At 49.6% G+C, this 25,369-nt stretch overlaps 1 protein-coding gene across 1 annotated transcript in view; it reads right to left on the bottom strand.

Annotated features, from left to right (window-relative positions):
- Positions 1-2,035: 2,035 nt before the first annotated feature.
- Positions 2,036-25,369, bottom strand: part of lhfpl3 (LHFPL tetraspan subfamily member 3) — a 39,050-nt gene continuing 15,716 nt past the window's right edge. The window contains exons 2-4 of the mRNA XM_021563883.2: positions 12,156-12,383; positions 4,447-4,487; positions 2,036-4,338 (exon numbers count right to left, since the gene is read on the bottom strand). Coding sequence (XP_021419558.1) covers positions 4,468-4,487; positions 12,156-12,383 — 248 coding nt within the window. The 3' untranslated portion in view covers positions 2,036-4,338; positions 4,447-4,467. The remainder of the gene's footprint in view (positions 4,339-4,446; positions 4,488-12,155; positions 12,384-25,369) is intronic.

Here is a 25,369-nt window from a genome sequence, read left to right as displayed (position 1 = left end):
GGACTAGCCAGTATAATACGGTAGGTGGGGTTTGGACTAGCCTGTATAATAAGGTCGGTGGGGTTTGGACTAGCCAGTATAATAAGGTAGGTGGGGTTTGGACTAGCCAGTATAATAAGGTAGGTGGGGTTTGGACTAGCCGGTAAATAAGGTAGGTGGGGTTTGGACTAGCCAGTATAATAAGGTAGGTGGGGTTTGGACTAGCCGGTAAATAAGGTAGGTGGGGTTTGGACTAGCCAGTATAATAAGGTAGGTGGGGTTTGGACTAGCCGGTAAATAAGGTAGGTGGGGTTTGGACTAGCCGGTAAATAAGGTAGGTGGGGTTTGGACTAGCAGGTAAATAAGGTAGGTGGGGTTTGGACTAGCCGGTAAATATGGTAGGTGGGGTTTGGACTAGCCTGTATAATAAGGTCGGTGGGGTTTGGACTAGCCAGTATAATAAGGTAGGTGGGGTTTGGACTAGCCGGTAAATAAGGTAGGTGGGGTTTGGACTAGCCAGTATAATAAGGTAGGTGGGGTTTGGACTAGCCGGTAAATAAGGTAGGTGGGGTTTGGACTAGCCAGTATAATAAGGTAGGTGGGGTTTGGACTAGCCGGTAAATAAGGTAGGTGGGGTTTGGACTAGCCGGTAAATAAGGTAGGTGGGGTTTGGACTAGCCGGTAAATAAGGTAGGTGGGGTTTGGACTAGCCTGTATAATAAGTTAGGTGGGGTTTGGACTGGCCAGTATAATAAGGTAGGTGGGGTTTGGACTAGCCAGTATAATAAGGTCGGTGGGGTTTGGACTAGCCAGTATAATAAGGTAGGTGGGGTTTGGACTAGCCAGTATAATAAGGTAGGTGGGGTTTGGACTAGCCAGTATAATAAGGTAGGTGGGGTTTGGACTAGCCTGTATAATAAGGTAGGTGGGGGTTGGACTGGCCAGTATAATACGGTAGGTGGGGTTTGGACTGGCCAGTATAATAAGGTAGCTGGGGTTTGGACTAGCCAGTATAATAAGGTTGGTGGGGTTTGGACTAGCCGGTAAATAAGGTAGGTGGGGTTTGGACTAGCCAGTATAATAAGGTAGGTGGGGTTTGGACTAGCCGGTAAATAAGGTAGGTGGGGTTTGGACTAGCCGGTAAATAAGGTAGGTGGGGTTTGGACTAGCCGGTAAATAAGGTAGGTGGGGTTTGGACTAGCCGGTAAATAAGGTAGGTGGGGTTTGGACTAGCCGGTAAATAAGGTAGGTGGGGTTTGGACTAGCCAGTATAATACGGTAGGTGGGGTTTGGACTAGCCTGTATAATATGGTAGGTGGGGTTTGGACTAGCCAGTATAATAAGGTCGGTGGGGTTTGGACTAGCCAGTAAATAAGGTAGGTGGGGTTTGGACTAGCCAGTATAATAAGGTAGGTGGGGTTTGGACTAGCCGGTAAATAAGGTAGGTGGGGTTTGGACTAGCCTGTATAATAAGGTAGGTGGGGTTTGGACTAGCCGGTATAATAAGGTAGGTGGGGTTTGGACTAGCCTGTATAATAAAGGTAGGTGGGGGTTGGACTGGCCAGTATAATATGGTAGGTGGGGTTTGGACTGGCCTGTATAATAAGGTAGGTGGGGTTTGGACTAGCCAGTATAATAAGGTAGGTGGGGTTTGGACTGGCCAGTATAATAAGGTAGGTGGGGTTTGGACTAGCCGGTAAATAAGGTAGGTGGGGTTTGGACTAGCCGGTATAATAAGGTAGGTGGGGTTTGGACTAGCCAGTATAATAAGGTAGGTGGGGTTTGGACTAGCCAGTATAATAAGGTAGGTGGGGTTTGGACTAGCCAGTATAATAAGGTAGGTGGGGTTTGGACTAGCCGGTAAATAAAGTAGGTGGGGTTTGGACTAGCCGGTAAATAAGGTAGGTGGGGTTTGGACTAGCCGGTAAATAAGGTAGGTGGGGTTTGGACTAGCCGGTAAATAAGGTAGGTGGGGTTTGGACTAGCCGGTAAATAAGGTAGGTGGGGTTTGGACTAGCCGGTAAATAAGGTAGGTGGGGTTTGGACTAGCCGGTAAATAAGGTAGGTGGGGTTTGGACTAGCCGGTAAATAAGGTAGGTGGGGTTTGGACTAGCCGGTAAATAAGGTAGGTGGGGTTTGGACTAGCCGGTAAATAAGGTAGGTGGGGTTTGGACTAGCCGGTAAATAAGGTAGGTGGGGGTTGGACTGAATGAATATGTTCACATGTTGATTAGTTCACATCACAGGAGGTTAATTGGAGATGACAGGCTCGTGGTAATGGCTGGAGTGGAATCAGTGGAATGGTATGATGCCATTCCATTGCCGGACATTATTATGAGCCGTCCCCACAGCAGCTTCCTGTGGTTCACATGTTAAGTTGAGCTTGTTTCAGCCCAGAAGCCCTATAAGAACACTAGGCACATTTATGACATAATGAGAGTGGATTTATAAAGCACTACACTCACCAGCTATGAGCTGGCCCTCCAACACTGCTTCCAGCAACATCTGGTCTTCCAACTGGGACCAACCATGCTTTGGTTCAGGGGTAAGCCAGCAGTAGGATGCAGGGTGCTATGCTGCTGGCAGTAGACTGCTGACATACTGGTTATAAAGTTGTGTTGCAGCCCTGTTTGTGTGGCAGTGGTAAGCTACATGACTTGAGTTTACATGGGCTCTGGAGACTAATAATCTTTTCAAACAGTTCTGTCCCTTTAAAATGGCCATAACATCCACATTTTTAGCTTCAAGAAATTGTATTTTCATTCATTGATAAAATGTGCTGGAATAGAGAGCAAGAATGACTTTCCGTTAACGACACATTGCTACTAGTGATAAAGTTGCAGATGGATTCTAAGGTTATATTCCCAGATAATACAATTCAACACACTTTATGGAAACACTTCTTCCCATAGTAAAATGGCAATACTCTACAATACTGTCTGTATACATTGTATGGCACACACATCTAAAGTGAATCAATAGCTTTAACATACTGCATCGATTGTAAATATCATAGTCGAGACAAATAAAATTCCAACACGTAGAACAGCTATTTGTTAATATGCCTTTTCTTCTACTTAATACATGGTTCTTCAGCATGGTTTTCTCCAGGGTTGCCGAGGACACTATGATTGGCAGCCTGCTCTTGACCTCTAGTCCTACATGGCTCTGACCTCTACCTCGCTGATTCTATCACAACAGTCATTCATTACAGCTACAAGATTTCTTCTTTACCTTCAACTTAGTCACATTGAATGTGGTGTCAGAGGTGGAGCATCGCATCTGGGTACCACTAACCTTTCCACCACAGAGTCCAGTAAGGTGGCTCAGCAAGCCAGACAGTTCTCATGGCCCATGCTCACCCACTGTAAACAGTCTTACAATGATGAGTCCAATGAAGAGCAAAGAGAGGAACACAAGTCAAGAAGGAATCCACAGTTCAGGTACATGTGGTCCAGAGGTGAGTTTGACACAATAAAGACGACAGCTCTGTTTGATCAGACGTCTGAACAATCCAATGCTGTAGCCTAGCGGTCATGTGTGGTCATGAGTTAGTTCACCGTTTCCCAAACTCGGTCCAGGGGACCTCAAGGGGTGCATGTTTTGGTTTTTGCCCTAGCATTTCACCCAACTGATCACATTTTCAAAGCTTGACAATTAGTTCATTATTTTAATCAGTTGGGTCAAATACTAGGGTAAATACCAAAATGTGCACCCCTTGGGGTTCCCAGGATTGAGTTTGGGAAACACTGGGTTAATTTGTGTTTTTCTATGGTAGGGCCTTGAATGGTGGGACAGAATCTCATGTTCTTTTTCACAAACAAAACGTTCCTCTTATGACTTGGTAATATGTTTTATTGTCACATACACCAGATAGGTGCAGTGAAATGTGTTGTTTTACAGGGTCAGCCATCGTAGTACAGCGCCGCTGGAGCAAATCAGGGTTAAGTGCCTTGCTCAGGGGACACAACGGCAGACTTTTTTTTCACCTTGTCGGCTCAGGTATTCAAACTTGCGACCTTTCGGTTACTGACCCAATACTCTAACCGCTAGGCTATCTGCCGCCCGTTAAGTCATCGGCCTACTGTGTCCACTCAGTAACGGATTTCAGTACATAAACAATATGAAGTCTTCCATCTGTTGTTGCTCTCAAGGTCATGTCTGGGTGAGAACGGGCCGTAGGGGTTGGTCTTTACTAAGTGGGTTCTCTTGGAGTGGATGTCTCCTCCTTTCATTAATTCGTATTTTTCTCGTTCTGTTCTTTCCAACAGCAATAGCTCTCCTTTCCACCTCCAGAGTGACAGTTATGAAGCTGGAACGTTGTGTTACATTATCTTTACCTCTGACGGGCACCGACACCTGTGAACAAAGAACACAACTATATTTACCAATGGCAACACAAGCATATGGATATTGATCCCATGAAAGTACATCAGATAATTCACAATTCACAAAAAGCACACCCACCTTTGTACAGTATTTGACTGTTTATATGGAATTACCAGTCTCTGTGAGGGGAGAAGAGAGGTTAGCATTGGTAATGTCACTATGAATACCACTAGAGCTTCTGTACCTGTAGTAACAGAGACACGCCAGTGGGTGGCAGTAGTGAGGAAAAGTCACCAATCAGTGGTAAGGTTAATGACATCCTTATCTAAATGGCTCAGAGACCTCCTTTATAAACATAGTTAATCAGTGGACTGACACATACATTACTGCAACAGAACAATTAATAACTTTGCCAAAATGAGACTCGGTCATTGTGTTCTCTCTCCTTATAGCTGATTACGTGAAGTCAGACATCTTGAAACCCTTATAATATCGATAATTGAGGGCGTCTCGGATTTTGGAAGCAGAGCCTACTGGACTTAATTTGAATGTGTGCCCAATTGAGACACTCTCTCTCTCTCTCCTCCTGTCCCATAGCTGATCCATGCTCTGTTCCATGGCGTTCTCCTGCACTACCAGGCGGCCCTAGCCGATGCTGATCCAGTTCATGTGATTCATCTAGACAGGCTGACAGCCAAGCCGTGTAAACAGCCATTAGTGATTCATGACTCCTTAAATTCTCTCCCTTTTTCTTCATCTCCCTCTCTTTTCCATTTATTTTCATCTCCCTCTCTTTTTTATTTTCCTTCCCCCCTTCTTGTCATTTTATTCTCTCTCGCTCTCTCTCTCTCTCAATTCAAGGGCTTTATTGTCATGGGAAACATGTGTTAACATTGCCAAAGCAAGTGAGGTAGATAATATATAAAGTGAATATATAAAGTGAAATAAACAATAAAAATTAACAGTAAACATTACACATACTGTTATGGTGAGTGAATGAGGACCCAAAAGCGAACTAACTTAAACAGAGCTTCTTTAATAACCAAACATAGGTAGGCTCAGATAGACCGGCAGATTCCGACAGGACAAGGTTACAGCAAACATGACGATAGTCTGGCTCAGGCATGAAACACAACAAACAAGAATCCGACAAGGACAGGAACAAAAACAGAGAGAGATATAGGGACCTAATCAGAGGGAAAAAGGGAACAGGTGGGAAACGGGGTGACGAGGTGGTTAGGAGGAGACAAGGCACAGCTGGTGGAAATTGGGGGAGAAAAGGTAACCTAACAACGACCAGCAGAGGGAGACAGGGTGAAGGGAAAGGACAGAGACAAGACACAACATGACAGTACATGACAGTACCCCCCCACTCACCGAGCGCCTCCTGGCGCACTCGAGGAGGAAACCTGGCGGCAACGGAGGAAATCCTCGATCAGCGCACGGTCCAGCACGTCCCGAGAGGGAACCCAACTCCTCTCCTCAGGACCGTACCCCTCCCAATCTACGAGGTACTGGTGACCACGGCCCCGAGGACGCATGTCCAAAATTCTACGGACCCTGTAGATGGGTGCGCCCTCGACAAGGATGGGGGGGGGGGGGGGGAAGACGAGCGGGGGCGCGAAGGACGGGCTTGATGCAGGAGACATGGAAGACCGGGTGGACGCGACGAAGGTAGCGCGGAAGAAGAAGTCGAACTGCGACAGGATTAATGACCCGAGAAATACGGAACGGACCAATGAACCGCGGGGTCAACTTGCGAGAAGCCGTCTTAAGGGGAAGGTTCTGAGTGGAGAGCCAAACTCTCTGACCGCGACAATATCTAGGACTCTTAGTTCTACGCTTATTAGCAGCCCTCACAGTCTGCGTCCTATAACGGCAAAGTGCAGACCTGACCCTCTTCCAGGTGCGCTCGCAACGTTGGACAAAAGCCTGAGCGGAGGGGACGCTGGACTCGGCGAACTGAGATGAGAACAGCGGAGGCTGGTACCCGAGGCTACTCTGAAAAGGAGATAGCCCGGTCGCAGACGAAGGAAGCGAGTTGTGGGCGTATTCTGCCCAGGGGAGCTGTTCTGACCAAGACGCAGGGTTGCGAAAAGAAAGACTGCGTAAGATGCGACCAATAGTCTGATTGGCCCGTTCTGCTTGACCGTTAGACTGGGGGTGAAAGCCGGAAGAGAGATTGACGGAAGCCCCAATCAAACGGCAAAACTCCCTCCAAAATTGAGACGTGAATTGCGGACCTCTGTCCGAAACGACGTCTGACGGAAGGCCATGAATTCTGAAAACATTCTCGATGATGATTTGTGCCGTCTCTTTAGCAGAAGGAAGCTTAGCAAGGGGAATGAAATGAGCCGCCTTAGAGAACCTATCGACAACCGTAAGAATAACAGTCTTCCCCGCTGACGAAGGCAGTCCGGTGACAAAATCTAAGGCGATGTGAGACCACGGTCGAGAGGGAATAGGAAGCGGCCTGAGACGGCCGGCAGGAGGAGAGTTACCGGACTTAGTCTGCGCGCAGACCGAACAAGCAGCCACGAAACGACGCGTGTCATGCTCCCGGGTGGGCCACCAAAAACGCTGGCGAATGGAAGCAAGCGTACCCCGAACGCCAGGGTGGCCGGCTAACTTGGCAGAGTGAGCCCACTGAAGAACGGCCAGACGAGTAGGAACGGGAACGAAAAGAAGGTTCCTAGGACAAGCGCGCGGCGACGGAGTGTGAGTGAGCGCTTGTTTTACCTGCCTCTCAATTCCCCAGACAGTCAACCCGACAACACGCCCCTCAGGGAGAATCCCCTCGGGGTCAGTGGAGGCTACTGAAGAACTGAAGAGACGAGACAAAGCATCAGGCTTGGTGTTCTTAGAGCCCGGACGATAAGAAATCACGAACTCGAAACGAGCGAAAAACAGCGCCCAACGCGCCTGACGCGCATTAAGTCGTTTGGCAGAACGGATGTACTCAAGGTTCCTATGGTCAGTCCAAACGACCAAAAGGAACGGTCGCCCCCTCCAACCACTGTCGCCATTCGCCTAGGGCTAACCGGATGGCGAGCAGTTCGCGGTTACCCACATCATAGTTACGTTCCGACGGCGACAGGCGATGAGAAAAATACGCGCATGGGTGGACCTTGTCGTCAGAGAGGGAGCGCTGAGAAAGAATGGCTCCCACGCCCACCTCTGACGCGTCAACCTCGACAACGAACTGTCTAGAGACGTCAGGTGTAACAAGGATAGGAGCGGATGTAAAACGATTCTTGAGGAGATCAAAAGCTCCCTGGGCGGAAACGGACCACTCAAAGCACGTCTTGACAGAAGTAAGGGCTGTGAGAGGAGCTGCCACCTGACCGAAATTACGGATGAAACGACGATAGAAGTTCGCGAAGCCGAGAAAGCGCTGCAGCTCGACGCGTGACTTAGGGACGGGCCAATCAATGACAGCTTGGACCTTAGCGGGATCCATCTTAATGCCTTCAGCGGAAATAACAGAACCGAGAAATGTGACGGAGGAGGCATGAAAAGTGCACTTCTCAGCCTTCACAAAAAGACAATTCTCTAAAAGGCGCTGGAGGACACGTCGAACGTGCTGAACATGAATCTGGAGTGACGGTGAAAAAATCAGGATATCGTCAAGGTAAACGAAAACAAAGATGTTCAGCATGTCTCTCAGGACATCATTGACTAATGCCTGAAAGACAGCTGGAGCGTTAGCGAGGCCGAAAGGAAGAACCCGGTATTCAAAGTGCCCTAACGGAGTGTTAAACGCCGTCTTCCACTCGTCCCCCTCCCTGATGCGCACGAGATGGTAAGCGTTACGAAGGTCCAACTTAGTGAAAAACCTGGCTCCCTGCAGGATCTCGAAGGCTGAAGACATAAGAGGAAGCGGATAACGATTCTTCACTGTTATGTCATTCAGCCCTCGATAATCTATGCAGGGACGCAGAGACCCGTCCTTCTTCTTGACAAAAAAAAACCCCGCTCCGGCGGGAGAGGAGGAGGGGACTATGGTACCGGCGTCAAGAGCTACAGACAAATAATCTTCGAGAGCCTTACGTTCGGGAGCCGACAGAGAGTATAGTCTACCCCGGGGGGGGGTGGTTCCCGGAAGGAGATCAATACTACAATCATACGACCGGTGTGGAGGAAGAGAGGTGGCCCTGGACCGACTGAACACCGTGCGCAGATCGTGATATTCCTCCGGCACCCCTGTCAAATCACCAGGCTCCTCCTGTGAAGAAGAGAAAGAGGAAACAGGAGGGATAGCAGACATTAAACATTTCACATGACAAGAGACGTTCCAGGAGAGGATAGAATTACTAGACCAATTAATGGAAGGATTATGACAAACTAGCCAGGGATGGCCCAAAACAACAGGTGTAAAAGGTGAACGAAAAATTAAAAAAGAAATGGTTTCACTATGATTACCAGAAACAGTGAGGGTTAAAGGTAGCGTCTCACGCTGAATCCTGGGGAGAGGACTACCATCCAGGGCGAACAAGGCCGTGGGCTCCTTTAACTGTCTGAGAGGAATGTCATGTTCCCGAGCCCAGGTCTCGTCCATAAAACAGCCCTCCGCCCCAGAGTCTATTAAGGCACTGCAGGAAGCTGACGAACCAGTCCAGCGTAGATGGACCGACAAGGTAGTGCAGGATCTTGAAGGAGAGACAGGAGTAGTAGCGCTCACCAGTAGCCCTCCGCTTACTGACGAGCTCTGGCCTTTTACTGGACATGAAGTGACAAAATGACCAGCGGAACCGCAATAGAGACAGAGGCGGTTGGTGATTCTCCGTTCCCTCTCCTTAGTCGAGATGCGGATACCTCCCAGCTGCATGGGCTCAGCACCCGAGCCGGCAGAGGAAGATGGTAGTGATGCGGAGAGGGGGGCGACGGAGAGCGCAAGCTCCTTTCCACGAGCTCGGTGACGAAGATCAACCCGTCGCTCAATGCGAATAGCGAGTTCAATCAAGGAATCCACGCTGGAAGGAACCTCCCGGGAGAGAATCTCATCCTTTACCTCTGCGCGGAGACCCTCCAGAAGACGAGCGAGCAAGGCCGGCTCGTTCCAGCCACTGGAGACAGCAAGAGTGCGAAACTCAATAGAGTAGTCTGTTATGGATCGATTGCCTTGACATAGGGAAGACAGGGCCCTGGAAGCCTCCTCCCCAAAAACAGATCGATCAAAAACCCGTATCATCTCCTCCTTAAAGTCCTGATACTGGTTAGTACACTCAGCCCTTGCCTCCCAGATTGCCGTGCCCCACTCACGAGCCCGTCCAATAAGGAGAGATATGACGTAGGCGACACGAGCAGTGTTCCTGGAGTAAGTGTTGGGCTGGAGAGAAAACACAATATCACACTGGGTGAGGAACGAGCGGCATTCAGTGGGCTCCCCAGAGTAACACGGCGGGTTATTGATTCTGGGCTCCGGAGATTCGAAAGCCCTGGAAGTGGCCGGTGGATCGAGGCGGAGATGGTGAACCTGTTCTGTGAGGTTGGAGACTTGGGTGGCCAGGGTCTCAACGGCATGTCGAGCAGCAGACACTTCCTGCTCGTGTCTGCCTAGCATCGCTCCCTGGATCCCGACGGCTGAGTGGAGAGGATCCGAAGTCGCTGGGTCCATTCTTGGTCGGATTCTTCTGTTATGGTGAGTGAATGAGGACCCAAAAGCGAACTAACTTAAACAGAGCTTCTTTAATAACCAAACATAGGTAGGCTCAGATAGACCGGCAGATTCCGACAGGACAAGGTTACAGCAAACATGACGATAGTCTGGCTCAGGCATGAAACACAACAAACAAGAATCCGACAAGGACAGGAACAAAAACAGAGAGAGATATAGGGACCTAATCAGAGGGAAAAAGGGAACAGGTGGGAAACGGGGTGACGAGGTGGTTAGGAGGAGACAAGGCACAGCTGGTGGAAATTGGGGGAGAAAAGGTAACCTAACAACGACCAGCAGAGGGAGACAGGGTGAAGGGAAAGGACAGAGACAAGACACAACATGACAGTACATGACACATACAGAAGTTTCAAAACAATAAAGACATTACAAATGTCATATTATATATATATATATATATATATATATATATATATATATATATATATATATATATACAGTGTTTTAACAATGTACAAATGGTTAAAGGACACAAGATAAAATAAATAAGCATAAATATGGGTTGTATTTACAATGGTGTGTGTTCTTCACTGGTTGCCCTTTTCTTGTGGCAACAGGTCACAAATCTTGCTGCTGTGACAGCACACGGTGGTATTTCACCCAGTAGATATGGGAGTTTATCTAAATTGGATTTGTTTTCGAATTCTTTGTGGATCTGTGTAATCTGAGGGAAATATGTCTCTCTAATATGGTCATACATTGGGCAGGAGGTTAGGAAGTGCAGCTCAGTTTCCACCTCATTTTGTGGGCAGTGTGCACATAGCCTGTCTTCTCTTGAGAACCAGGTCTGCCTATGGCGGCCTTTCTCAATAGCAAGGCTATAATCACTGAGTCTGTACATAGTCAAAGCTTTCCTTAATTTTGGGTCAGTCACAGTGGTCAGGTATTCTGCTGCTGTGTACTCTCTGTGTAGGGCCAAATAGCATTCTAGTTTGCTCTGTTTTTTTGTTAATTCTTTCCAATGTGTCAAGTAATTATCTTTTTGTTTTCTCATGATTTGGTTGGGTCTAATTGTGCTGCTGCCCTGGGGCTCTGTAGGGTGTGTTTGTGAACAGAGCCCCAGGACCAGCTTGCTTAGGGGACTCTTCTCCAGGTTCATCTCTCTGTAGGTGATGGCTTTGTTATGGAAGGTTTGGGAATCGCTTCCTTTTAGGTGGTTATAGAATTTAACGGCTCTTTTCTGGATTTTGATCATTAGTGGGTATCGGCCTAATTCTGCTCTGCATGCATTATTTGGTGTTCTACGTTGTACACAGAGGATATTTTTGCAGAATTCTGCGTGCAGAGTCTCAATTTGGTGTTTGTCCCATTTTGTGAAGTCTTGGTTGGTGAGCGGACCCCAGACCTCACAACCATAAAGGGCAATGGGCTCTATGACTGATTCAAGTATTTTTAGCCAAATCCTAATTGATATGTTGAAATTTATGTTCCTTTTGATGGCATAGAATGCCCTTCTTGCCTTGTCTCTCAGATCGTTCATATCTCTCTCTCTCTCTGTAATAACAGTAAGCAGGTGTTATGTGAGAAGCAGTTAAAATATGTTAATTGGTGGTGGCTCGGGTGTGTGAAATTATGCTGAAAATATTTGCATAAAAAGGGACGATATGTCAATGTCTACCGTGTGGGGTGTGGGGTTTTGACAGCAGGGTACAGTTGTTACCTTTAATACACACCCACCCCATGCTATGGCCTTTGGAGGAGGGGGTTGATGAGAAGTGTGTATTTATTAGCCTAAATACATTAAAGCCAAAGATACGGGAGGGTCTGGAGGAGAGGGGGCTCAGACTTAGAGTTTCTGAGGTTCTGTTATTCTGTTCAACAGTGTTCTCCACTCCTGGTCCCGGAGAGCCAAAGGGTGTGCAGGTGTTTGGTCCAGCCCAGCACTAACACACCCGTATGGTGCTGCCCTTCAGAGACAGGTAAACACCCTGTGGTCCCCAGGAGCAGGTTTGAAGAGCATTGCTCTATGACCTTACACAGCCCTGAACTAATATCACTTTGTGAGACAGCCTCTGTATGGCATGCTCACATGAGGAAAGTCCACAGCTCGTATTCATAAAGTATCTCAGGGTAGGAGTACTAATCTAGAATCAGGTAACCCCTCTCCAGGTAATCTTATTAATTTTGACCTAAAATCACAAGCCGATCTTAGATCAAGTGTTGTCCTTACTATCCAGCAGCTCATCAGCCATCAGCCCATCCTGACGGTTTCCCAGGACGAAGGCCAGGAAGGAGAGTATCAGGGCATCCATGATGCCCATGATAGCCAGAATGTAGGCCCAGCGCACGGAGCACGCTCCCAGGGTGTACTTGTCTGTCTGCTCCCCACACATCCTCTTCACCTCGTCACTGTCCCAGCCGTCTGGGTAGATCATACAGCCCAGAATCAGGCACGTACCTGGGATAGGAGGAGGGAGGGTGGGATGGTGGGATTGAGAGAGGGAGGGATGGGGGGATGGAGGGATGGAGAGACAGAGGGAGGGAGGGATCGGGAGGGATAGAGGGAGGGATGGGGGGATGGAGGGATTGGGGGATGGAGAGAGGGAGGGATGGGGGGATGGAGAGGGGGAGGGAGAAAGGAAGAGGAGTGAGAGAAAGGGGGAGATTACAGAAATGAGAGTACAGGAGAAATACAGAAAGATGGAGGGAGAGAGAGACAAAGAGAGATAGAGTTAGCTTAACCAATACCATATTTATGCAGCATTCTAAACTCATCCGCTGTAGTCTCTCTTCTCCTCCTCCCCCTGTAGTCTCTCTTCTCCTCCTCCCCCTGTAGTCTCTCCTCTCCTCCTCCCCCTGTAGTCTCTTCTCTCCTCTTCCCCCTGTAGTCTCTCCTCTCCTCCTCCCCCTGTAGTCTCTCCTCTCCTCCTCCCCCTGTAGTCTCTCCTCTCCTCCTACCCCTGTAGTCTCTCCTCTCCTCCTCCCCCTGTAGTCTCTCCTCTCCTTCTCCCCCTGTAGTCTCTCCTCTCCTCCTCCCCCTGTAGTCTCTCCTCTCCTTCTCCCCCTGTAGTCTCCCCTCCCTTCCTCCCCCTGTAGTCTCTCTTCTCCTCCTCCCCCTGTAGTCTCTCCTCTCCTCCTCCCCCTGTAGTCTCTCCTCTCCTCCTCCCCCTGTAGTCTCTCCTCTCCTCCTCCCCCTGTAGTCTCTCCTCTCCTCCTCCCCCTGTAGTCTCCCCTCCCTTCCTCCCCCTGTAGTCTCTCTTCTCCTCCTCCCCCTGTAGTCTCCCCTCCCTTCCTCCCCCTGTAGTCTCCCCTCCCTTCCTCCCCCTGTAGTCTCCCCTCCCTTCCTCCCCCTGTAGTCTCTCTTCTCCTCCTCCCCCTGTAGTCTCTCTTCTCCTCCTCCCCCTGTAGTCTCTCCTCTCCTCCTCCCCCTGTAGTCTCTCCTCTCCTCCTCCCCCTGTAGTCTCTCTTATCCTCCTCCCCCTGTAGTCTCTCCTCTCCTCCTCCCCCTGTAGTCTCTCCTCTCCTCCTCCCCCTGTAGTCTCTCCTCTCCTTCTCCCCCTGTAGTCTCTCCTCTCCTCCTCCCCCTGTAGTCTCTCCTCTCCTCCTCCCCCTGTAGTCTCTCTTCTCCTCCTCCCCCTGTAGTCTCTCCTCTCCTCCTCCCCCTGTAGTCTCTTCTCTCCTCCTCCCCCTGTAGTCTCTCCTCTCCTCCTCCCCCTGTAGTCTCTCCTCTCCTCCTCCCCCTGTAGTCTCTCCTCTCCTCCTCCCCCTGTAGTCTCTCCTCTCCTCCTCCCCCTGTAGTCTCTCTTCTCCTCCTCCCCCTGTAGTCTCCCCTCCCTTCCTCCCCCTGTAGTCTCTCTTCTCCTCCTCCCCCTGTAGTCTCTCTTCTCCTCCTCCCCCTGTAGTCTCTCCTCTCCTCCTCCCCCTGTAGTCTCTCCTCTCCTCCTCCCCCTGTAGTCTCTCCTCTCCTCCTCCCCCTGTAGTCTCTCCTCTCCTCCTCCCCCTGTAGTCTCCCCTCCCTTCCTCCCCCTGTAGTCTCTCTTCTCCTCCTCCCCCTGTAGTCTCCCCTCCCTTCCTCCCCCTGTAGTCTCTCTTCTCCTCCTCCCCCTGTAGTCTCTCTTCTCCTCCTCCCCCTGTAGTCTCTCCTCTCCTCCTCCCCCTGTAGTCTCTCCTCTCCTCCTCCCCCTGTAGTCTCTCTTCTCCTCCTCCCCCTGTAGTCTCTCCTCTCCTCCTCCCCCTGTAGTCTCTCCTCTCCTCCTCCCCCTGTAGTATCTCCTCTCCTCCTCCCCCTGTAGTCTCTCTTCTCCACCTCCCCCTGTCGTCTCTCCTCTCCTCCTCCCCCTGTAGTCTCTCCTCTCCTCCTCCCCCTGTAGTCTCTCCTCTCCTCCTCCCCCTGTAGTCTCTCCTCTCCTCCTCCCCCTGTAGTCTCCCCTCCCTTCCTCCCCCTGTAGTCTCTCTTCTCCTCCTCCCCCTGTAGTCTCCCCTCCCTTCCTCCCCCTGTAGTCTCTCTTCTCCTCCTCCCCCTGTAGTCTCTCTTCTCCTCCTCCCCCTGTAGTCTCTCCTCTCCTCCTCCCCCTGTAGTCTCTCCTCTCCTCCTCCCCCTGTAGTCTCTCTTCTCCTCCTCCCCCTGTAGTCTCTCCTCTCCTCCTCCCCCTGTAGTCTCTCCTCTCCTCCTCCCCCTGTAGTCTCTCCTCTCCTCCTCCCCCTGTAGTCTCTCTTCTCCACCTCCCCCTGTCGTCTCTCCTCTCCTCCTCCCCCTGTAGTCTCTCTTCTCCTCCTCCCCCTGTAGTCTCTCCTCTCCTCCTCCCCCTTTATTCTCTCTTCTCCTCCTCCCCCTGTAGTCTCTCTTCTCCTCCTCCCCCTGTCGTCTCTCCTCTCCTCCTCCCCCTGTAGTCTCCCCTCCCTTCCTCCCCCTGTAGTCTCTCTTCTCCTCCTCCCCCTGTAGTCTCTTCTCTCCTCCTCCCCCTGTAGTCTCTCCTCTCCTCCTCCCCCTGTAGTCTCTCCTCTCCTCCTCCCCCTGTAGTCTCTCCTCTCCTCTTCCCCCTGTAGTCTCTCCTCTCCTCCTCCCCCTGTAGTCTCTCCTCTCCTCCTCCCCCTGTAGTCTCTCCTCTCCTCCTCCCCCTGTAGTCTCTCCTCTCCTCCTCCCCCTGTAGTCTCCCCTCCCTTCCTCCCCCTGTAGTCTCTCTTCTCCTCCTCCCACTGTAGTATCTTCTCTCCTCCTCCCCCTGTAGTCTCTCCTCTCCTCCTCCCCCTGTAGTCTCTTCTCTCCTCCTCCCCCTGTAGTCTCTCCTCTCCTCCTCCCCCTGTAGTCTCTCTTCTCCTCCTCCCCCTGTAGTCTCTCCTCTCCTCCTCCCCCTGTAGTCTCCCCTCCCTTCCTCCCCCTGTAGTCTCTCTTCTCCTCCTCCCCCTGTAGTCTCTCCTCTCCTCCTCCCCCTGTAGTCTCCCCTCCCTTCCTCCCCCTGTAGTCTCTCTTCTCCTCCTCCCCCTGTAGTATCTCCTCTCCTCCTCCCCCTGTAGTCTCTCTTCTCCTCCTCCCCCTGTAGTCTCTCCTCTCCTCCTCCCCCTGTAGTCTCCCCTCCCTTCCTCCCCCTGTAGTCTCTCCTCCCTTCCTCCCCCTGTAGTCTCTCCTCTCCTCCTCCCCCTGTAGTCTCTCCTCTCCTTCTCCCCCTGTAATCTCTCCTCTCCTCCTCCCCCTGTAGTCTCTCCTCTCCTTCTCCCCCTGTAATCTCTCCTCTCCTCCTCCCCCTGTAGTCTCTTCTCTCCTCCTCCCCCTGTAGTCTCTCCTCTCCTCCTCCCCCTGTAGTCTCTCCTCTCCTTCTCCCCCCGTAGTCTCTCCTCTCCTCTTCCCCCTGTAGTCTCTCCTCTCCTCTTCCCCCTGTAGTCTCTCCTCTCCTCTTCCCCCTGTAGTCTCTCCTCTCCTCCTCCCCCTGTAGTCTCTCTTCTCCTCCTCCCCCTGTAGTCTCTCCTCTCCTCCTCCCCCTGTAGTCTCTCCTCTCCTTCTCCCCCTGTAATCTCTCCTCTCCTCTTCCCCCTGTAGTCTCTCTTCTCCTCCTCCCCCTGTAGTCTCTCCTCTCCTCCTCCCCCTGTAGTCTCCCCTCCCTTCCTCCCCCTGTAGTCTCTCTTCTCCTCCTCCCCCTGTAGTCTCTCCTCTCCTCCTCCCCCTGTAGTCTCCCCTCCCTTCCTCCCCCTGTAGTCTCTCTTCTCCTCCTCCCCCTGTAGTCTCTCCTCTCCTCCTCCCCCTGTAGTCTCTCTTCTCCTCCTCCCCCTGTAGTCTCTCCTCTCCTCCTCCCCCTGTAGTCTCCCCTCCCTTCCTCCCCCTGTAGTCTCTCCTCCCTTCCTCCCCATGTAGTCTCTCCTCTCCTCCTCCCCCTGTAGTCTCTCCTCTCCTTCTCCCCCTGTAATCTCTCCTCTCCTCCTCCCCCTGTAGTCTCTTCTCTCCTGCTCCCCCTGTAGTCTCTCCTCTCCTCCTCCCCCTGTAGTCTCTCCTCTCCTCTCCCCCCTGTAGTCTCTCCTCTCCTCTTCCCCCTGTAGTCTCTCCTCTCCTCTTCCCCCTGTAGTCTCTCCTCTCCTCTTCCCCCTGTAGTCTCTCCTCTCCTCCTCCCCCTGTAGTCTCTCTTCTCCTCCTCCCCCTGTAGTCTCTCTTCTCCTCCTCCCCCTGTAGTCTCTCTTCTCCTCCTCCCCCTGTAGTCTCTCCTCTCCTCCTCCCCCTGTAGTCTCCCCTCCCTTCCTCCCCCTGTAGTCTCTCCTCCCTTCCTCCCCCTGTAGTCTCTCCTCTCCTTCTCCCCCTGTAGTCTCTTCTCTCCTCCTCCCCCTGTAGTCTCTCCTCCCTTCCTCCCCCTGTAGTCTCTCCTCTCCTTCTCCCCCTGTAGTCTCTTCTCTCCTCCTCCCCCTGTAGTCTCTTCTCTCCTCCTCCCCCTGTAGTCTCTCCTCTCCTCCTCCCCCTGTAGTCTCTCCTCTCCTCCTCCCCCTGTAGTCTCTCTTCTCCTCCTCCCCCTGTAGTCTCTCCTCCCTTCCTCCCCCTGTAGTCTCTCCTCTCCTCCTCCCCCTGTAGTCTCTCCTCTCCTTCTCCCCCTGTAATCTCTCCTCTCCTCTTCCCCCTGTAGTCTCTCTTCTCCTCCTCCCCCTGTAGTCTCTCCTCTCCTCCTCCCCCTGTAGTCTCCCCTCCCTTCCTCCCCCTGTAGTCTCTCTTCTCCTCCTCCCCCTGTAGTCTCTTCTCTCCTCCTCCCCCTGTAGTCTCTCCTCCCTTCCTCCCCCTGTAGTCTCTCTTCTCCTCCTCCCCCTGTAGTCTCTCCTCTCCTCCTCCCCCTGTAGTCTCTCTTCTCCTCCTCCCCCTGTAGTCTCTCCTCTCCTCCTCCCCCTGTAGTCTCCCCTCCCTTCCTCCCCCTGTAGTCTCTCCTCCCTTCCTCCCCCTGTAGTCTCTCCTCTCCTCCTCCCCCTGTAGTCTCTCCTCTCCTCCTCCCCCTGTAGTCTCTCCTCTCCTCTTCCCCCTGTAGTCTCTCCTCTCCTCTTCCCCCTGTAGTCTCTCCTCTCCTCTTCCCCCTGTAGTCTCTCCTCTCCTCTTCCCCCTGTAGTCTCTCCTCTCCTCCTCCCCCTGTAGTCTCTCTTCTCCTCCTCCCCCTGTAGTCTCTCTTCTCCTCCTCCCCCTGTAGTCTCTCTTCTCCTCCTCCCCCTGTAGTCTCCCCTCCCTTCCTCCCCCTGTAGTCTCTCCTCCCTTCCTCCCCCTGTAGTCTCTTCTCTCCTCCTCCCCCTGTAGTCTCTTCTCTCCTCCTCCCCCTGTAGTCTCTCCTCTCCTCCTCCCCCTGTAGTCTCTCTTCTCCTCCTCCCCCTGTAATCTCTCCTCTCCTTCTCCCCCTGTAATCTCTCCTCTCCTCCTCCCCCTGTAGTCTCTTCTCTCCTCCTCCCCCTGTAGTCTCTCCTCTCCTCCTCCCCCTGTAGTCTCTCCTCTCCTTCTCCCCCTGTAGTCTCTCCTCTCCTCTTCCCCCTGTAGTCTCTCCTCTCTTCTTCCCCCTGTAGTCTCTCCTCTCCTCTTCCCCCTGTAGTCTCTCCTCTCCTCCTCCCCCTGTAAGTAGCCTTAACTGATAGCATTTGACAAAAACATAATAATTTCAAACCTTGATTACATTGGGATATGATCACATATGCATCTCTATTTCTGAATCATTGTGAGCAGATTGTCCTAGCCGGGAGAGTTAGTGCTGTGTCAGTCTCCGGCACTGATGATCCACATTGCTAATCACTGTTCTCAGATCTGAGGATGGGACACCTCTGAGTTTCTCTCGTTTTTAACGTTGATCTTGTTTATAGGTGCTGTGTGTGAGAGAGTGTTGGATTGGATGCTCTGCATTTGACTACGGTCCTCTCACTTCCAGACCTTTTCATAAATAACACAATACAGTCCTGAGGTGGGATGGTTGGTTCAGGGCTCTATTCACACTCAGAGCTCTCTCTATGAACAAAAATATAAACGCAACATGCAACAATTTCATAGATTTGACTGAGTTACAATTTATATAACGACATCAGTCAATTGAAATAAATTCATTAGGCCCTAATCAATGAAGAATGGGCCTCAGGATCTCGTTGTGGTATTTCTGTGCATTCAAATTGCCGTCGATAAAATAAAATTGTGCTTGTTGTCCATATATAATGCTTGCCTGCCCATACCGTAACCCCAACGCCACTATGGGGCACTCAGCAAACCTCTCGCCCACACAACGCCATACACGTGGTCTGCAGTTGTGAGGCCAATTGGACGTACTGCCAAATTCTCTAAAACGATGTTGGAGGTGGCTTATGGTAGAGAAATTAACATTTAATTCTCTGGAAACTGCTCTGATGGACATTCCTGCAGTCAGCATGCCATGCTCACTAAAAACATATGGCATTGTGTTGCGTGACAAAACGGCACATTTTAGATTAGCCCTTTATTCTCCCCAGCACAAGGAGCACCTGTGTAATGACCATGCTGTATGCCACACCTGTCAGCTGGATGGATTATCTTGACAAAGGAGAAATGTAAACAAATGTAAACAAATGTGTGCACAACATTTGAGAGAAATAAGCTTTTTGTGCGTACGGAACATTTTGGGGATCTTTTATTTCAACTCATGAAACATGTGACCAACACTTTACATGTTGTGTTTATATTTTTGTTCAATGTATACATCCTTCTCTATCTCTAGATCTTCCCCTCTCCCTCCTCTCTATTCCCCGCCTCTTATTTTCCTTGTCTTTTCTTCCTCTCTCCTCATCTTTCTCTCTTGTCATTCTCTCTCTTTCTCTCCCCCCTCTCATGTGTTGCCAGCATTGAATGTGGATCTAGTGTTCGTCTGCCGATCTTTCTGCATATCCCAGCTCTCCCTGTTCACCGTATAATATATATCCTTGCCTCTGCTTTGAGGTTAGATAGCAAGAGAACATGCTATTACCACATATTGCATACTATGTTTTTAGGTAGTTTCTGAAGATTCTCTAACCTTCTCTCATTGAAAGTTAAGAGTCTGTCCTTGTTCTCTCTCTTTCTCCTAACTCCCCTTTCATCTTTTTATTACCTCTTTCTGTCTCTGTCTCGCTCTCTCTTCTCCTCCTCCCAGCTGATAGCTGTTGGCAGGGTAGAAGCCTGGGGGGAAATCAGGGAGTGGAGGAGTCAGTGTCTGGACCTTTCAGTCTTCGTCTCCATCCTCCCTCCAACTGTTGCTGCTTCTCCTCAACACAGACAGACAGCTCCTTAATCACAACTAATTACAGTCCCAGTTCTCTGCCCTTTCACTCCACGGCTGCTTAATGTCTTGATTGAGGCTGGTTGTGATTGAGGCTGGCTGGCTGGTTGTGATTGAGGCTGGCTGGTTGGTTGGTTGTGATTGAGGCTGGCTGGCTGGTTGGTTGTGATTGAGCCTGGCTGGTTGGTTGTGATTGAGGCTGGTTGGTTGGTTGTGATTGAGGCTGGTTGGTTGGTTGTGATGGAGACTGGTTGGTTGGTTGTGATTGAGGCTGCTTGGTTGGTTGTGATTGAGGCTGCTTGGTTGGTTGTGATTGAGGCTGCTTGGTTGGTTGTGATTGAGGCTGCTTAAAGTCTTGATTGAGGCTGGCAGGCTGGTTTTGATTGAGGATGGCTGGCTGGTTGTGATTGAGGATGGCTGGCTGGTTGTGATTGAGGCAGGCTGGCTGGTTGTGATTGAGGCTGGCTGGTTGGTTGTGATTGAGGCTGGCTGGTTGGTTGGTTGTGATTGAGGCTGGCTGGTTGGTTGGTTGTGATTGAGGCTGGTTGGTTGGTTGGTTGTGATTGAGGCTGGTTGGTTGGTTGTGATTGAGGCTGGTTGACTGGTTGTGATTGAGGCAGGCTGGCTGGTTGTGATTGAGGCTGGCTGGTTGGTTGTGATTGAGGCTGGCTGGTTGGTTGGTTGTGATTGAGGCTGGCTGGTTGGTTGGTTGTGATTGAGGCTGGTTGGTTGGTTGGTTGTGATTGAGGCTGGTTGACTGGTTGTGATTGAGGCTGGTTGATTGGTTGTGATTGAGGCTGGTTGATTGGTTGTGATTGAGGCTGGTTGGTTGGTTGTGATTGAGGCTGGTTGGTTGGTTGTGATTGAGGCTGGTTGACTGGTTGTGATTGAGGCTGGTTGATTGGTTGTGATTGAGGCTGGTTGGTTGGTTGTGATTGAGGCTGTGTTTGTGCATGCAGGTTTTCTTTCAATGCGAAGCTGAGCCATGCCAAATGCATATAGTATAGAGGGTGTAAATTGGGGCTGAGACAGGTAGATTAAAATTGGGCGCTCTCCTCTCCCCCTTTCCCTCCTCCCAATCCTCCAGTGGTGCTGCTGGTCACAGGGTCAGTGTGTTAAGGGCTGAGGGTAATGTGGGGATGCAGGCTGTGTGACATGGATGCAGCAGACGGCACGTCTGCTGCATATGGCCAGGCTCATCAGCTCATGAAATGCACAAATGCAAACACCCATGTGCAAATTGACTGTACAAAAAGAACAGTCAATAGGATTACAGCCAAAGAGATTCATTTTAGACCATTGAATTGTAACGCTAGCAGGGAGCTGTCCAATCAAGAGGTGCTGAAACCCACACTGGAAACCTGCTGCATTCACTCAACTGGTTTACATGAGCTGCTCTGTGGTTTGGATTAGAGTGCATTCTTCCCCCTCATCTCTGTATGCATCCAACACACTCAGGCAGACTATAGCATTGGCGTGCTTCTTTTTCTCTCTCCCTCCACAACAAATTGTTTCACTTGTCATTGGGGCCGATAAGGATTTTACAAGGAGGCAGACAGAGAAGGAGAGGGGGAGAGATAAAGGCAAAGGAATGATATAGGAAAAAGAGTGGATAGGTGGGGGTTCACAGAGTGAGTTTTGCGCAAAAGAGTAAAGCGGCCATTGTTCCTACCAGTCCTATTGAAAAACCTACACTCGGTTGATATATTATCGAATATATATTTTAAAAACAACCTGAGGATTGATTATAAAAAATGTTTGACATGTTTCTGTGGACATTATGGATATTATTTGGAATATACGTCTGCGTTGTCGTGACCGCTCTTTCCTGTGGATTTCTGAACATAACGCGACAAACAAACAGAGGTATTTTGGGTATAAAAATAATCTTTATGGAACAAAAGGAACATTTGTTGTGTAACTGGGAGTCTCGTGAGTGAAAACATCAGAAAGATCATTAAAGGTAAAAAAAAAAAATTGATTGCTTTTCTGACTTATAACATAAAAAAAAAAAGCTAAACTCATGTCATTACTGTCTCCCAAGGCAGCATAGTGTAGATTATCGTAACATGCAACAACAAAATGGGCCATTGTCAGATACAGCAATAGAAAAACCGTCTGTCATTCATCAAAACATAAATCTGCATGAATCATTATGATAATCCTCATAGGAACAAATATTGTTTTTCTGGTTTAAATCCCTCTATGAAGGCCCACTGACTGACCTCCTCTGGTTTAAATCCCTCTATGAAGGCCCACTGACTGACCTCCTCTGGTTTAAATCCCTCTATGAAAGCCCACTGACTGACCTCCTCTGGTTTAAATCCCTCTATGAAGGCCCACTGACTGACCTCCTCTGGTTTAAATCCCTCTATGAAGGCCCACTGACTGACCTCTTCTGGTTTAAATCCCTCTATGAAAACCCACTGACTGACCTCCTCTGGTTTAAATCCCTCTATGAAAGCCCACTGACTGACCTCCTCTGGTTTAAATCCCTCTATGAAAACCCACTGACTGACCCCCTCTGGTTTAAATCCCTCTATGAAAGCCCACTGACTGACCCCCTCTGGTTTAAATCCCTCTATGAAAGCCCACTGACTGACCCCCTCTGGTTTAAATCCCTCTATGAAAGCCCACTGACTGACCTCCTCTGGTTTAAATCCCTCTATGAAAGCCCACTGACTGACCTCCTCTGGTTTAAATCCCTCTATGAAAGCCCACTGACTGACCTCTTCTGGTTTAAATCCCTCTATGAAAGCCCACTGACTGACCCCCTCTGGTTTAAATCCCTCTATGAAAGCCCACTGACTGACCCCCTCTGGTTTAAATCCCTCTATGAAAGCCCACTGACTGACCTCCTCTGGTTTAAATCCCTCTATGAAGGCCCACTGGCTGACCCCCTCTGGTTTAAATCCCTCTATGAAAGCCCACTGACTGACCCCCTCTGGTTTAAATCCCTCTATGAAAGCCCACTGACTGACCTCCTCTGGTTTAAATCCCTCTATGAAAGCCCACTGACTGACCTCTTCTGGTTTAAATCCCTCTATGAAAGCCCACTGACTGACCCTCTCTGGTTTAAATCCCTCTATGAAAGCCCACTGACTGACCCCCTCTGGTTTAAATCCCTCTATGAAAGCCCACTGACCCCCTCTGGTTTAAATCCCTCTATGAAAGCCCACTGACTGACCCCCTCTGGTTTAAATCCCTCTATGAAAGCCCACTGACTGACCTCCTCTGGTTTAAATCCCTCTATGAAAGCCCACTGACTGACCCCCTCTGGTTTAAATTCCTCTATGAAAGCCCACTGACTGACCCCCTCTGGTTTAAATCCCTCTATGAAAACCCACTGACTGACCCCCTATGGTTTAAATCCCTCTATGAAAGCCCACTGACTGACCCCCTCTGGTTTAAATCCCTCTATGAAAGCCCACTGACTGACCTCCTCTGGTTTAAATCCCTCTATGAAAGCCCACTGACTGACCTCCTCTGGTTTAAATCCCTCTATGAAAGCCCACTGACTGACCCCCTATGGTTTAAATCCCTCTATGAAAGCCCACTGACTGACCTCCTCTGGTTTAAATCCCTCTATGAAAGCCCACAGACTGACCCCCTCTGGTTTAAATCCCTCTATGAAAGCCCACAGACTGACCCCACTGGAAGCAATAGTTGACATGGGAGAGTAAAAAAACATTTCCACCAATCAGAAGTAGTCAGTAATTGCCACCAATGGTGCCTTCTCCCACTGAGATCTGTTTAGAGGTGGCAGAAGCAGATGCATCGTCATGGTGACTGGCGGCCTACTGTCAATCCTGTGATCTGTACAGGAAATGACATGTTATGTGCATGTGGGTGACTACAGCCAAAGATTGTTTATTATATTGACAAGATAGTCAAGTGACCACTAACAATGGAAATGCATGTCCTCAAAGATGGAAGGCAGGCGAGATCAGGTGGGGCCACTCTAGCCAATGAGAGGACATATATGCATGTGAACAAAATGGATAGATAGAGGACTCATCTTTGTATCTGTGCCATTATAGAATCTGTCACAGCATGGGCTCCATTTTAAAGTAGTCCATTTTCTTCTTCTTCATTGGCTGATTGCTCCCAACGCATAGGAATCCACACCCAGATGACTACTATAAAATGGTGGAAGCCCTCAATGGCAATGTCCATGCTAAAACGGGTTATATCCATGATGAGTCCTCTATGACAACATGCTCTTATATAAAGTTGCAGAAATGCCATGTGCGTCCACTTATATCAGTGTATTCATAACTTAACCATTACGAAACTTCTATTCAATCAAATAAGCCACACACAGCAAATCAGCCATTACATTTTTTTGTTGACACTCTCATACTCTAAAAATTCCTAATTTCATTGGCTTATTTTCATGGACAGATTAGCCGAGAGAGTCACACACTCCTGACACTGTGACAGAGCCCGACATGATTCACACAGCCAGCTATCTCCCATTTCCTCTCCCTCTCTCTCTCATTTTCCACTTCCTCTCTTTTCCTCTTTAATTCCCTCATTCTCCCTCTCGATCAGTCACTCTTTCTTCACATCTCATGAGTAAACCCAACTCTGCCATATGCCTCAATCCCTCTAAAGAGTCACGGACACTCACGCTCAACCCCTCGCTCAGATGACAAGCCCTTTATCATACTCATAAAGAGCTGTTGTATTACAGTAGCATTACACATTGCACAGAGGACACTGTTTCCCATGAATCTCTAGGGCGTCAGAGCAGAAGAGGTGATTGGGAACAGGTGTTACAATTAACTACCGGCGGCTGCCAGCAGACCCGCCGAGTACTGAGCGTCTGCCAACGAGGAGCCACAGTGACAAGAAATGCAGCCTCACAGGGAAAACAACATTTGTTGACGCACTGTGTAATCATGTGAGTAGAGATGAAGAAGTAGAAGAAGAAAAAAAATAATAAAAATTTTAAAAAATAATTTAAAAAATCAGCATTTTTTGATGCGCTTCCATGAGAGGGAATGAGTAGTAGTATAGTATCATAAAGTAACAAGGCTTTTTGGACGGGACCCAGCTACAGACTGGGGACTGCTTACTGACTGTGCTGAATGAGCAGCAATAGAAAAGCAATTTCCTCCACTCTGATGGAGAGCTACAAGCCTCCCAGATAATTCACCCACAGGGTTACTTCTTCATCACCAATCAACCCAGGTGTCTCATCAATGCTTGATGTCTAACAAAAATCCTTTCCCTGAGTTTTTAGTTCAACAGAAAGAGATGGGCCCTAGTATAGCCTCATCATCTCTCCATTAAATTTGAAGAACTTCATCAAATCAAATGTATTTATATAGCCCATCACTATTCAGCGGATATATCACTATTCAGCGTGGATCCATATTTTCTTTCCCAAGTTCCTCAGATGTGGTGACAGGGATCTGGAAGTGGAAGATTGCGAAGGCAGTTCCTGTGAATGTTCTAGATGTTCTCGTCCCCCCCGGCGCCGTTTGAAGTTGGCTGATGGGATTGTTTTAATATTCCTCTGATCTGGGCTGACGGAAGGGTACATGTGATGTGATCCTCTCTATATTGCTTGGAGATCAGTTTGGAAGTACCAAGCTGACTAATGATGGACAGAGAGGAGGGGAAAGAGGGAGTGATCTTGCACGGTCACTTTATGCAACCGTCTCTGTTGTGCTGTAATCATGAAAATAAAATTCATCTGAAGTGGGAAGAGAATGTTGAA

The sequence above is a fragment of the Oncorhynchus mykiss genome, chromosome 15 (genome assembly GCF_013265735.2).
Source record: "Oncorhynchus mykiss isolate Arlee chromosome 15, USDA_OmykA_1.1, whole genome shotgun sequence".
In the NCBI taxonomy this organism is placed as follows: Eukaryota; Metazoa; Chordata; class Actinopteri; order Salmoniformes; family Salmonidae; genus Oncorhynchus; species Oncorhynchus mykiss.
Note: the sequence above shows the minus strand (reverse complement) of the source record. Positions and strands in the feature narration are given on the sequence as shown.